Source organism: Hemiscyllium ocellatum, chromosome 23 (assembly GCF_020745735.1).
Source record: "Hemiscyllium ocellatum isolate sHemOce1 chromosome 23, sHemOce1.pat.X.cur, whole genome shotgun sequence".
Taxonomy (NCBI): domain Eukaryota; kingdom Metazoa; phylum Chordata; class Chondrichthyes; order Orectolobiformes; family Hemiscylliidae; genus Hemiscyllium; species Hemiscyllium ocellatum.
Window position 1 is genome coordinate 36,968,448 of NC_083423.1, and position 15,111 is coordinate 36,983,558.

Here is a 15,111-nt window from a genome sequence, read left to right on the forward strand (position 1 = left end):
AAACAGGGTTAAGGAAAATCCAAAAGCCATTTATCAATAATAATGAGTAAGAGGGTAACGAGAGAAAGGGCTGGCCTACTCTAGGACAAAAGAGGAAAATTATGTGTGGAGTCAGAGAAACTAAGTGAGATTCTTACTGAGTGCTTTGCGTCAGTATTCACTGAGGAGAGGGAAGTGACAGATGTTGACATTAGGGATGTTTGACTATTCTAGGTTAAGTTGGCAGTAATGAGGGAGGGAGTGTTGGATATTCTAAAAGGCATTAAGATGGGCAAGTCTCCAGGTCTGGATGGGATCTAGCCCAGGTTACTGAGGGAAGTGGGAGAGGAAATAGCTAGGGCCTAAACAGATATCTTTGCAGCATCCTTGAGCACTGGTGAGGTCCTGGAGGACTGTAGAATTGCTAATGTTGTCCCCTTGTTGAAGAAGGGTTGCAAGGATAATCCATGTGATTATAGACTGGTGAGCCTGACTTCAGTGGGCAGGGAGCAGAGGGATATAGATCCTTAGAAAATAGGTGGCAGGTTTCTGGATTGGCGCAGGCGTGGAGGGTCAAAGGGCCTGTTCCTATGCTGTAATTTTCTTTGTTCTAACTGTAGAAGCAGGACAACTAATATGCTTTATGTGGAGGTGCCGCTGTTGGACTGAGGTGGACAAAGTCAAAAATAATGCAACACCAGATTATCGTCCAACAGGTTTATTCCAAAGTACTTCCAAATAAACCTGTATGAAAAAAAAATAACCTGGTGTTGCATGGTTTTTAAATATACTTTGTGAATTTTTTTTTTGATCCATCATCTAAACTTCAGTGCAGCTGAGCCAAACGATTGCCAATTTCAGTGGCCTGAAACTTCTATTCTGACTTGAAGCATTCAGGTTTGTACCCTGAAGTATTTGTTTCTGATTCCATTAATGACCTGGATGTAATGTTTGTATTCTATACACTAAAACATATTTCTGAATATTCAAGAAAAAAATCACCTTTCTAATCTTCAGACTTTAAAAGCAGCTAATCCAAAAAGAAAACCACTATGATGAAATTATGAAAAGCTTCAGGATACCAGCAATGCAGTATCAGCATTTTCTTAGTTATTGTGGTTCCAAATGTTTGTATCCTCTAAATGGATGATTTCCTCTATACATTTCCGATTTTTTTTTGTATCAACAGATTGCTTTACTGCAGTTTTACTGCAGATATTCATGCATAGCTCAAACTTTTAATCAGAAAGTTTTAAATATGTAGCTTGTAAAAAAAAAATCATATGCAAACTGTGGACGAGGTTTTCCAATTCTTTTCTGAATCCAAGACAAATGCGTTGGGTGGTGACTAACATCCAAGTCCCAGTCTGCTTGCTAAAATCTAACAGAAGAACATTGGTGAGTTCTTTGGCCAATCAAAGGCAGAACCCTGGTGTTCTAAGTCAGTTTAAGCTGCCGGCAAATTAGAGGCTGGCAGCTTTTGGGTTCCAACGATTGTATGTTGAGGCATGCGTTGGGACTTAGTGGAGAGAAGGTATATAATTTTCTTGTGGCCTGGGGGATGAGGGAGGTGGAGGGGGTCAACGGTCAGAAGGCTCCAAGACAACGGTAGGAGTTGACTTTCAGATTGGGGCAGTTGGAAGATCCCAACCTCAATCCTGAAACAACTTTTGTGACCACTGATTAATTTCAAGACACCTCCTCAACATAGAGTTTTGTGTCACAGGAGACTGACAAAGGCTTCCCTCCCTGTCTCATCTATACTTTGTCATGAATGTGAATGATTACTTCGTTTGGGAATTGCTGTTTTGGGAGGGTTTTCCCCTTGAATGTTGTTAAGCTTTGTTGCATCACACTTAAACAACAGCACAATAATAGATCTACTCTTGCCATGGCCAGTTGTTTTCATGAATGCTGTTTTCTCTCCAACTTGTCTCACAATTTGACTGACTATCATATCAGAATTCATGGAAGTCTCATCCCTGTTTCTGAAGGAAGCCATTTTTATCCAACCTTCTATCAGTGTTGAACTGCAATAAGTCTGTCATCAACTTGAACTAAAAGATGCTGAAAAATCTTGATCTTCTGTCATAGTACAAAACTCAGTTTTGCAGAGGGCTTTCTCCAATCTAAAATGTTCTTCTCCTCCAATATCTTGTTTTCCAGCTACAGTACATTTACTTGTGCTTTGGGTTTTGCATCTGCTCTTCCTTTCTGATCTGTACAGTTAGAAGGATCAGAACATCCACCTTTAGTGGTGTGCTATTTTCTGGTTGTGTGAATTTTACACCTGGGTAAGTTTGCCACGGTGGCAAACAAGTGATAAGTACTGAGAGTTTAGACATTTTGATCAAAGATTAACAATCAGTTTTTGAGATTTGCCATGCCTTGATTATGTGTTATCTGCAATGGTACTGAGAAAAAGAGTATAAAGGGGATATGAAATCAAGGAAGGGGCTGGTATAAATGGCTGTTCCTGTTTTTCAAAATTTTGAGAAAATATGTTGTTGTATTGAAGGAGTCATGCTGACATTTCCTTTAATGTATATTCTATATTAATTATTTGATTTTACAAAATTTTGTTTGCAGCTTGTAAATTTTACCAGAGAAATTCAGTAATACTTGAATATTTGATTGCATTTTCTTTCACAGCTATGCGACCAAAGCATTTAATTGTATTCATTAATCCTTTCGGAGGGAAACGATTGGGAAAGCAAATATATGATGATAAAGTAGCCCCTCTCTTTCGATTGGCTTGCATTACTGCAGATGTGATCGGTGAGTTATTGTTCTTTTTTACTGAGTGAGTATTTTAATAATTGATCACAACAATATAAATGGCAGGGAAATTACATTAACGATTGTTTTCTGGCTAAGCTGTTTTGTAAGAATAAATGAATGTCTGCTGTCCCCTCATTTGGAAAGGTAGTTCAAATGTACAGATTTTATGTTTATGATTTGGTTCTCATGAATTTTTAAGAATGTGTTTACCTCTTCAGTGACGTTGCTTATTTCATTTCCTCTTAAGGTATCAACCACTTTGTATGGTGGATTTACATGGCTACTGGTTGACCTTTGTCTCAGAGTGTCTAAACCTGACAAAACAAAATAATCTATTTTGCTATTATCCACATACTTGCACTTCCAAACAACCAGATTTATGGAATAAGCTTCAGGCCTACTCCTCCTCATTCATATTTTTGTGTGTAGCAAAACAATTAGTAGAAAGTATATTTTTCAGTCCAATTATTGAGGCATTAATGGGAATCCCATTACCAGCAAAGCAAAATTTGCAATTTATTAAATCTTGATCTCTTTTACAGATGAAAACAGAAAAAAAAATCTTTTAAGTATCAGAGTTAATGGAGTGTATTCTTTTTGTGTTTCCTCACTTCGTACTTCCAATCACTTGGGGATTTTTCCAGTGATTTTTAGTGAAAGGACTCTAGATTTTGCTGGATTTCTACCACAATACCCCCTGCTCTTTCATTTAATCTGCTCATTTGTCATGTTCCATTTCCTAAGTTTTATCAACACTATTTCATTCAACTGGCTTTGAGGTTACTTGACCTGGGGTGGAAGTTAAGATGAATAATTTGGAAGTTAAAGTTTCAGATAAAGTTTTTGTAACTGGTTGTATCACCTGTCATTTTTTTCAGTTCGTTGGTCCACTTGCTTTCATAGATGGACAATTTCATTCATTGTGTAAATTAGTCTTCTGGATTTCAATTTATGGTACAGATTGCTGAGATATTACAATAACAAAAGTGACAAAATGAGATCTTTCACATTCACTGACAGTTCTGACACTTGTTGAACATCTTATTGTTGCACTATAAATCTATGAAAAGTACAACTGAAGATCACATCACTACAAATTTGTTCTAAACCTTTTATATAATACAGCTTTTGAACTCCATCTGAACTGTAAGAATCTCCATTTGTTAGAGGAAAAAGGAAGTACTCGTGAATTTTACTGTGTTGCATCAAGATTTGTGCAGATTGTTGATTTACCTGGTTGTAGAGTGAACTTTTCCACTAAAGCACATGAAGAAGGAGATGGCATGGGGCAGTTTGACACTAGGCACGTGGACACACAAGATGGCCACTGAACCATCAGTTGGCCAACTTGACACATAAGATCACAATATGGAGAGAAACAGCAGGGCAGATACAGACACTGCCTGGGGCCACCAGAATGCCGGCACTATGGACTCACAATCCAATTGATGAGTTTAAGGCAGGTGAGGCAGAGAATGCACATGAGTAACGGACGTTGCCTGCCGAAATGGGTCCAGCCAACATCTCTTAATGAAATGCTAACAGCTTGATACAGACTCAATATGAAATGCTAATAGCCAGAGCTGCAGTAATCCTCCTTCTCGGGAAGAGCAATTAGCGCCCATTACTACGGCAATGGATTTCCGTGCAGATATTGAAACTGATAATGTCTACACTGAAAGTGACAATGACCACGCAGAAATTAACAAAAACTGCACTGGAACTGACGAAGACTATCGAAACTATCAACGATTCGGCAATGATTGCCATAAACAAACCATCTTACAAAGACAATCTCATCACTGACCTATTGTATCACAAGGCGTATCAAAGTTTCTTGACGTGTTCCGGGTCGAGAGAAGACTCGTAGCTGACCACAGTGCTGTTGGTGTCTTTCTCTCCCTGGAGCTCCGGTATTTCCTTGCGCAATAAACTCTGTCTTTGCACCCCGATTCTGACTCTGAGACTGGTGTTTTTCCCCACAAAAGACAGGATATAAAAGTGTCAGAAATTCACTAGTAATGCAAAAATTGAAGTCACTCTCGACAGACTACATAGTTCTCTGGGCTACATTAGTGCATTGGTGTGACTTGGGAAGATAGGCTGTGCAGGCTACAAATGCTCGCATGTTGTGTGCTACTTCTCATGCAAGGCAAAGCCTGGAATGTATGTGTTGGAAATGTAGTCATGGTTCAGGTTTCAGAGGAGCCCAGTGTTTGTGCTGTGGACAACATGGCCAATACAAACAAAGTGAATTATTGAATGTACCTGTTTTATTATAATTGAAAGTAAGATGGGCAAAACTGCTGCAAGACAATTAGTTGGATGTTCAGCATTTGTTCATCTTGTAAAGTAAAGGGGTTTTAAAAATAATTGGCAACAAGCAATCTTGAAGTTCTTTCATAGTAGTCATTTTGAATTTTGATTCATTAATGCAAGATGATTTGCCCTTGTAGTACATATTAAGAGCTTTATTTGGAAGTACTGAGGGCTTAAAGGTTAGCCCACATGGTTTTCCAGAACACAGTTTATGACCAACGGAGGACCATTGTTGTTCATGTAGTCACACACAAAGTTGATGTGGGCCCATGTTGCTGAATAGAGAACTCAACTTTGGCCTGAGCAGTGTTTACCGTGAGCATCTATCCCTCTTAAAGGCAGCTCTTGTCGTACATTAAAGCTAATGTTAAAGAACTCGTCGTTTTTAAGAGCAAAAGTGGCTCTAAATGACCTTTTCTGCATGTTTGGTGCCTGATGTTTTAAATAATGCTGCTGCTGGACTCCTTGCAGATGAAATACTTTGCTTGGTGATTAACAAGCTTATTGATTGAATAGACTTGTCTGTTCCAAGCTTATGAATGGACCCTCGCATCAACCAATAGGGATATTTGGCCTGAGGATAGTATTTGTTGATGGACGTTTTCCACACAAGGTCATGTGTACAATCCATATTTACCCAAATGAGGTGTTGTCCCAAATGTGTTATTGGTGCTGCAGAATTCAATTTAGACTGCCTTTAATTTTTTTACACCATATACAGCAGCACCACAAATCCAAATTTCATTCCTAGTAAGTTTGATGTCTGTACATCTTGTACAAACGTAGTGAAATATAACATTGCAGGTAATGATTGGACAGTACTAACATTTAAGAATAATATACATCTTTCTACAGTTCAGCATGTGTGCTTTTAAAAGTTATAATTTGGTCTTTCAACAGAGACATCTAGACACCTGCTGAGTGGATTATTGCAGGGTTTGCTTTAATAACTTATTTGCCCAGATGTCATTGTAATTACGTTGTTCTAAAATAGATTAGGTTTGCCTAAAGCAACAGTCTATAAAAATTGTGATGTGTGCTTCATGTTCTACGTGATATGTGTAAATAAGAACTTAATGGCATGCATTTTTATGTGCACGGAATAAATATGAGGATACCTATTTCATACTTCAAATAAAATGCAGATTCACAGGCTTATAAGGATAAATGAATTGAGTGCTTCAAAGTCAATCACCGTTATAGAGTATGATAGACTTCTTGTAAACCTTCTCTCAAGTGTGCTAAGAAAATTTGCAAAATAATTACTTTGTGGAAAAATATCAAATTGGATCAGGGAAGTAAGTAACATGAATTGAGTTTTATATCAAAGTTTTTTTTTATTTGTCTTGGACTCTTCAGCTTAGAAGTTCAAACACTTTCATCTTTGTTTGAATTAACTGATAACCTTAACATTGAACTGGCATGCTGTAGAAATAATACATGTCATCAAGCTGCTCAGTAACAAAAGGATTGGAAGATTGGACTTAGTAAAACTGAGGTCACTTCAGTTTAAAAGAAAAACTGAACCCACACTCAGCAAAAAAGGAAAATTGTCATTGTTAAGAGGTCAGTCATCTCTTTTATAGGGCTGTGCTACAAAGATTTTGTCAAGCAGGTATCCTCGACCCAATAGGTTTGAGCTGCTTCTCATCAGTGTATCAACTTATTCTGATCATAGAATGTTAAAGATACATGATAGGACCTATATTATTGACCCATTATTCAGGAAATTGGTGGAATAACACATCAAAGTAATTGCAGGAAGAAAAATCCTGGTAACTTGATTGTAGCCATAAGAAATTTTTTTGAGAGCATTGTTTGAGGTCTGTTTTTCTTTTTATTTCTCCAGTAACTGAACGAGCTAATCATGCTCGCGATCATTTGATAGAAGCTGATTTGGAGAAGTATGATGGGTAAGTGTTTCTCGTGGATAATCTAATTTCAGATTGATCAACTATTTAAAGATTTATCAACCAAAACAAATCTAAGAGATCCACAAAAACATTTGCCATAATATTAGTGTCATTATTTCAGAAGGACTTTAAATCCTTGTTTTTTTTTCTCTCTCGGCAGCCGCTCTTGTGCATTACCCATCCAATTAACTCCCATGCATGTCCTCTTGCCATACCACTCACTGCCACGGTCCCCTCTTCAACCACCTGCTGCTACTAACTGTTGGCAGCCAAAAGTATGTCATGCGCTCTAATCCTCTGTCCATCTTGCTTCTGCTGGGCTACGTCTCCAAATGAACCCATCAGAAAAGTGTGAAAACAAAAAACTGCATGTTGTGACAGATCTAATAAATGTAATCTCTGACTGACTGACTTTTAAGCAGTAATAACACCAAGAAGCTCAATTCAGTTCTTAATCTTAAATTTTCGAGAAATTTTGAAGCTATTTCACAGTAAGCATTGATAGTGTTCCTAAGCTTCGATATATGCATTTGTTGGCACTTGCATTATGGTTCAAGTTGTAAAGACTGTATAATTTTATTTTGTGTATTTGGACCGTGCACTGAAATGGACTTTAAAACCAAGAATTTTGGACGGAATTGCTGCATTTTTAATGAAAAGTTACTGAAACATTGTGTGTGATATTAACATTGCTGTTTTGTTCAAGCAGTAGGGGGAAAATATTTGTAGGTGGCATGGCACCAGGGAGAGCATATGTGGAGATTTGGCTGGTAGCAAGTAGCTGATTGGTTTGTACAATTGTGACTAGTCATGGATGCCAAAGATTTGTCAGCCTGACAACAGATCTGGTTACTGTGTAGCTGAATATCTTATGGGTGTGAAAGTTTAGTGAGAAGACTTCAGACCTCTGGGATGGGAAGTAGTGTGTCACTCTGCAAAATAAAAGTATCCAAAGCATGCAGGAAGTCAATTACTTTCGACCATCGGTTGCTGTAGCTTTTGTCATAAATAGCAACTAAATGAAACTTTGCAGTCCATGTGCCAATCACATGGTGTCTCCTGTGAAGAAGTGAAGGAACCTCGAGAGATGAGATTGAAGAATAGAACGACTTCCCACACCAAAGGATCATATCAGCAAACCTTTTGCACAGGTGCTCTTCAACAGTGTTTCCAGTATTTTTCCCCATAACCTATGTTACTGAGGTGTTTTTGTTTGTCTGTGTGTCCAGGTGTTTTAAAAGATAGTTAGAATTTTAACTAGTAGCATCATTTGTTGATGATTCATAGTTTTTTTCTGGTGACTAGAATTTTCTTTTGAAATAAATAGTAGTTGTTGCTAAGTATAGGAACTTGGCTATTGTTTTCATAGAATCCTTGCATTATGGACACCATTTGCCCCATCGAGTCTGCACCGATTGTCCAAAGAACATCCCACACAGACCCACCCTATCTCCACAAGCCTGCATTTAGCATGCACAACCCTGGACAATATGGATCAAAGAAGCATGGCTAATCTAATTAACCTTAAATCTTCAGAATGTGGGAGGGAACCGGAGCACCGAGTGGAAACCCATGCAGACATGGGGAGAATATGCAAACTTCAACAGACATTCCAGCCTTGTGTGCCTTAAGCCTGGATCCCTGACACTGTCGCAAAAGTGCTTGCCACCATGCCTCCCATTTTATTTTGTCTGGGGACCTTGTAGAATCCCCAGCAATCTAAGGGAGTTGTAAAAAATTGAAGATTACACACATATACACACACAATGGACCTGATGTTTCCTGGCACCCATCATATTTAGCACTCTATCTATCTTGCATCTTATCACCTACTTTCCTGGCTGTTCTCTTAACTAGATTCCAATAGCTGGGTAAATTGTGCATATATCAGATCATAACTTTTATGACAACCTCTGAAGTAGTGACACTTGAGAATCTGTGCGCTTTCCTGTGTGGATCATAATCACAAAGTACTAAACAGTTTTATAATTAATCATTTTAAATTGGTAATAAAAATTACAGCAACATATGGTCAGTTAATATTATATCTAAAATTAATGTTTTCAGTCAAATCTGTTTATTTTCTTTTATTTAATGGAATTCTAACTGAAGGGAGGCACAATATTATTTATAACTTCACAAGGTATGCTTAGAGGAGTGGAAATCACCAGAAATCATATTTTGGTTTTAAGGTTCAGAAATTAAACAGTTATTGATTTTCAAGTTACTCTTCCTCCTAATCTTCTACCTGCACTTGTAAGTTATTCATTCAGTAATATTATTGAGTTTATGGTTCACTTACATGAGCATTTATTGGGATATAGAGACAATCTCTCTAACTGGTCATGAATATATTTGTTGTTAATGTGAATTTCAAAAGTGAAGATCTTGCTTCACAAACCTTTCTGAATTCTTTGTGAAGGTAGTGAAGAATATAGACACTGGTATGCAATAGCCATAACTTACCTGGATTTTGAAAAGACCTTCAGTAAGATACCTCACAGATGATATAGAGTCAGAAGGCATGTGATAGAATGGATTATTATTGGCTGCAAGACAAAAAGTAAGCAGAGAGTCAGACAAGGTAAATAGAAAAGGTGGGAACTAATGTTTTCTGTTCATCATTTACTCTAATAATTTAGACTCTAAAATCAAAGACACAATTTCTAAATCTGCAGCTAACACCCAACTTTGGGGGTGAAGTGAGAGTCAACCCTGAAAGTTGCAGAAAGATACTGAAACTTTGAAAAGTATTGACAGAACATGTTCAAAACCGAGCAGTGTTGAATAGGACATTTTGCTAGGAAGAGTATGGAGATCATGTTTCTTGAATTTTGAGTCTAGGTGGGGTAGATGAACAATGGAATCTTAAGTACAAATACACCAGTCACCAAAAGTTGTTCTACTGCTTAACAAATACATTTAAAAAGGACAAATCAAGCAGCTGGCTTTATTTCGAGAGGGATGTAATTGCAAAGTAGGGAAATTATGTTAAATCTTTGATCACCTTACTGGGATTGTATTGTAGACTCCCCGCCCCCAATAGTCAGGGAAATTGAGAAACAAACTTGTAAGGGTATCTCCGCTATCTGTAAGAATAATAGGGTGGTTATGGTAGGGGATTTTAACTTTCCAAACATCAACTGGGACTGCCATAGTGTTAAAGGTTTAGATGGAGAAGAATTTCTGAAGTGTGTAGAAGACAATTTTCTGATTCAGTATGTGGATGTACCTACTAGAAAGGTGCAAAACTTGACCTACTCTTGGGAAATAAGGCTGGGCAGGTGACTGAGGTGTCAGTGGGGGAGCACTTTGGGGCCAGTGACCATAATTCTATTCGTTTTAAAATAGTGATGGAAAAGGATAGACCAGATCTAAAAGTTGAAGTTCTAAATTGGAGAAAGGCCAATTTTGACAGTATTAGGCAAGAACTTTCAAAAGCTGATTGGAGGCAGATGTTCTCAGGTAAAGGGATGGCTGGAAAATGGGAAGTCTTCAGAAATGAGATAACAAGAATCCAGAGAAAGTATATTCCTGTTAGGGTGAAAGGGAAGGCTGGTAACTATAGGGAATGCTGGATGACTAAAGAAATTGAGGGTTTGATTAAGAAAAAGAAGAAAGCATATGTTAGGTACAGACAGGACAGATCAAGCGAATCCTTAGAGTATAAAGAAAGGAGTATACTTGAGTGAAATCAGGAGGGCAAAACGGGGACAAGAGATAGCTTTGGCAAATAGAATTAAGGAGAATCCTAAGGGGTTTTACAAATACAGTAAGGACAAAAGGGTAACTAGGGAGAGAATTGGGCCCCTCAAAGATCAACAAGGTGGCCTTTGTGTGGAGCCACAGAAAATGGGGGAAAATGAATATTTTGCGTCAGCATTTACTGTGGAAAGGATATGGAAGATATAGACTGTAGGGAAATAGATGGTGACATCTTGCAAAATGTCCACATTACAGAGGAGGAAGTGCTGGATGCCTTGAAACGGTTAAAGGTGGATAAATCCCTAGGACCTGATCAGGTGTACATGAGAACTCTGTATGAAGCTAGAGAAGTGATTGCTGGGCCTCTTGCTGAGATATCTGTATCATCGACAGTACAGGTGAGGTGCCGGAAGACTGGAGGTTGGCAAACATGGTGCCACTTTTTGAGAAGGGTGGTAAGGACAAGCCAGGGAACTATAGACCAGTGAGCCTGATCTCAGTGGTGGGCGAGTTGTTGGAGGGAATCCTGAGGGGCAGGATGTACATGTATTTGGAAAGGCAAGGACTGATTCGGGATAGTCAACATGGCTTTGTGCATGGGAAATCATGTCCCACAAATTTGATTGAATTTTTTGATGAAGTAACAAAGAAGGTTGATGAGGGCAGAGCAGTAGATGTGATCTATATGGACTTCAGAAAGGCATTCGACAAGGTTCCCCATGGGAGACTGATTAGCAAGGTGAGATCTCATGGAATACAGGGAGAACTAGCCATTTGGATACAGAACTGGCTCAAAGGTAGAAGACAGACGGTGGTAGTGGAGGGTTGTTTTTCAGACTGGAGGCCTGTGACCAGTGGAGTGCCACAAGGATCGGTGCTGGGCCCTCTACTTTTTGTCATTTACATAAATGATTTGGATGTGAGCATAAGAGGTACAGTTAGTACATTTGCAGATGACAACAAAATTGGAGGTGTAGTTGACACTGAAGATAGTTACCTCAGATTACAACAGGATCTGAATCAGATGGGCCAATGGGCTGAGAAGTGGCCGATGGAGTTTAATTCAAATAAATGCGAGGTGCTGCATTTTGGGAAAACAAATCTTAGCAGGACTTATACACTTAATGGTAAGGTCCTAGGGAGTGTTGCTGAACAAAGAGACCTTGGAGTGCAGGTTCATTGCTCCTTGAAAGTGGAGTTGCAGGTAGATAGGATAGTGAAGAAGTCATTTGGTATGCTTTCCTTTATTGGTCAGATTATTGAGTACAGGACATTGGTTAGGCCACTGTTGGAATATTGCGTGCAATTCTGGTCTCCTTCATATTGGAAAGATGTTGTGAAACTTGAAAGGGTTCAGAAAAGATTTACAAGGATGTTGCCGGGGTTAGAGGATCTGAGGTACAGGGAAAGGCAGAACAGGCTTGGGCTGTTTTCCCTGGAGCGTCGGAGGCTGAGGGGTGACCTTATAGAGGTTTACAAAATTGAGGGGCATGGATAGAATAAATAGGCAAAGTCTTTTCCTTGAGGTTGGGGAGCACAGAACTAGAGGGCATAGATTTAGGGTGAGAGGGGAAAGATATAAAAGAGACCTAAGGGGCAACTTTTTCACGCAGAGGGTGATATGTGTATGGAATGAGCTGCCAGATACAATTGCAATATTTAAGAGGCATTTGGATGGGTATATGAATAGGAAGGGTTTGGCGGGATATGGGCCGGGTGCTGGCAGGTGGGACTAGATTGGGTTGGGACATCTGGTTGGCATGTTTGGACCGAAGGGTCTGTTTCCATGCTGTACATCTCTGACTCTATGACTCTAACTATGATTAGACTATATTTGAAGTCCTGCTTGAAGTTCTCACTGGAATTTTGTAAAATGGATGTAGAGACACTGGAGGAGGTACGGAAAAGAAAACCAGATGATTGTGGCCATTTATTTGGGAAAGGATAAGCAGGCTAATTTTCTTCTCCCTTGAGGGGGCAGAAAAGAAGGCTGTCAAACAACATGATAGAAGTCCTGAAGATTATGAAAAGTTTTCACAGTGAAAACAAAGAATATTTCGACTTGTGGGTAAGGGCACAACTGGAGGCCATTAGTACAAGGTTATCATCAAACAATTCAGTAGGAAATGGAGAAGGAATTTCTTTATACAAGGTGTGGGATGAATGTGGAACTCATTTCCTCATGGAATGATTGATATCGATGCATTTAAGGAGTAGCTGGTGAAGTCTGAGAGGCAGAAGGAAATAAATGTAGATGAGAGAAGCTGTGAGGAGGCTTGGGTGGAGTATCAGTATTCTCATGGACTGGTTGGAGCTAATGGACTTTTTCTGTGCCTATGAACCATCAAGAAAATTTATTTTTATGTTGATGGAGTTGAGTTTAGGCACGTTAAATGAACTTGACTTTCAGTATTGGTAAAATATTGCTAGCTTGATAAATTGACTGGCCATCTGAGAACAGCCATTGAATGTTCTTGTATGAGAAGAAGCGCAACACTTTGGCATGCTCTTTTTAATGCAGCTGAGAGGGAATTTTTTTAAGCATTTAAATGTGGATCATGAAGTAAGGCAAATTGCCATTGAAGAGAAAATGAGAGAAAAGGACAGAATGGTTTTGACACTGGCAAAATTCTGCAGAGTTTGAAAATCTGCACTAACCACAGAAAATGCTGGACGCTGAGGAAATCAGGCAGAATCTTTGGAGAAAAACATTTAAATTTTAGGTTCCAATTAGCTTTATTATGAACTGAGAATAATTAGAAATGTAATAGGTTTGAAGGAAATGCAAAGGAAGTTGATTTTACTTATTTGATTTTGTGGAGAAATGGATAGTGACATCTTGAAAAATGTCCATATTACAGAGAAGGCAGTGCTGGATGTCTTGAAATACATAAATGTAGATAAATCCCCAGGACCTGATCAGGTGTACCCGAGAACTCTGTGGGAAGCTAGGGAAGTGATTGCTGGGTCCCTAGCTGAGATATTTGTATCATCGATAGTCACAGGTGAGGTGTCGGAAGACTGGAGGTTGGCTAACGTGGTGCCACAATTTAAGAAAGGTGGTCAGGACAAGCCCGGGTACTATAGACCTGTGAGCCTGACGTCGGTGGTGGATAGGTTGTTGGAGGGAATCCTGTGAGGGACAGGATGTACGTGTATTTGGAAAGGCAAGAATTGATTAGGGATTGTCAGCATGGCTTTGTGTCTGGAAATCATGTCTCTCAAACTTGATTGAGTTTTTTGAGGAAGTAACAAAGGGGATTGGTGAGGGTATAGTGGTGGACGTAATCTATATGGACTTCAGTAAGGTTTGACAAGGTTCCCCGTAGGAGACCGGTTAGCAAAGTTAGACCACATGGAATACAGGGAGAAGTAGCCATTTGGATACAGAACTGGGTCGAAGTTGGAAGACGGACGGTGGTGGTGGAGGGTTGTTTTTCAGACTGGAGGCCTGTAACCAGTGGAGTGTCACAAGGATCGGTGCAGGGTCCACTACTTTTCATCATTTATATGAATGATTTGGATATGAACATGGGATATATAGTTGGTAACTTTGGGAATGACACCAAAATTGGAGGTGTAATGGACAGTGAAGAAGGTTAGAGCTGAAAATGTGTTGCTGGAAAAGCGCAGCAGGTCAGGCAGCATCCAAGGAACAGGAGATTCGACGTTTCGGGCATAAGCCCTTCTTCAGGAAAGGCTATCGGGAATAACAGGGTTTCTTTCGTCCCCTTGGGTTGCCGTCGCTGCAGCCACTTCCGCCCCCAGTGACATCACTAACCTGCACGACCACAACGCCGCATGTGTCTCCGCCCCCACACCGATCACCGTCACCACGCGTAACCCCACCACCACGCCGATCTCCGTCACCACGCCTAACCCCGCTCCCATGCCCATCTCCGTCACCACGTCTAACCCCACCCCCACGCCGATCTCCGTTTCCACGCCTAACCCCGCCCCCACGCCGATCTCCGTTTCCACGCCTAACTCCGCCCCCACGCCGATCTCCATCCCCGCCCTGTGCCCAACCCCACCCCCACTCACAGCTCCAGCCCCACACCAGGTCCTAGCTCCAGCCCTGCCGTGTTTTCACCATCCCTCCAGTCCTCCCCCTCTCTGAGGATGAAAGATCAGTCCTCAACAGAGGTCTCACCTTCATTCCCCTACGCTCTCAGATTAATGAGTTCAACACGTGGCGAGACATTGAACAATTCTTCCATCGCTTTTGTATCTGTGCCTACTTCTTCAACCAAGATTCTCGCCCGCCCTCTGACGACCCCTTCTCCTGCCTCCAATACACTCCATCCATCTGGACGCCCCGTTCTGGCCTCTTACCCACCCTCGATCTCTTTATAGCCAACTGCCGCCGCGACATTAACTGCCTCAACCTGAACACCCCTCTCACCCACTCCAA

General features: G+C 40.1%; 1 protein-coding gene across 2 annotated transcripts in view; it reads left to right on the forward strand.

Annotated features, from left to right (window-relative positions):
* Positions 1-15,111, forward strand: part of cerk (ceramide kinase) — a 71,123-nt gene that overhangs the window by 32,699 nt on the left and 23,313 nt on the right. For both annotated transcript variants that reach the window (XM_060842866.1, XM_060842865.1), the window contains 2 exons: positions 2,632-2,757; positions 6,929-6,992. In XM_060842866.1, coding sequence (XP_060698849.1) covers positions 2,632-2,757; positions 6,929-6,992 — 190 coding nt within the window. The remainder of the gene's footprint in view (positions 1-2,631; positions 2,758-6,928; positions 6,993-15,111) is intronic.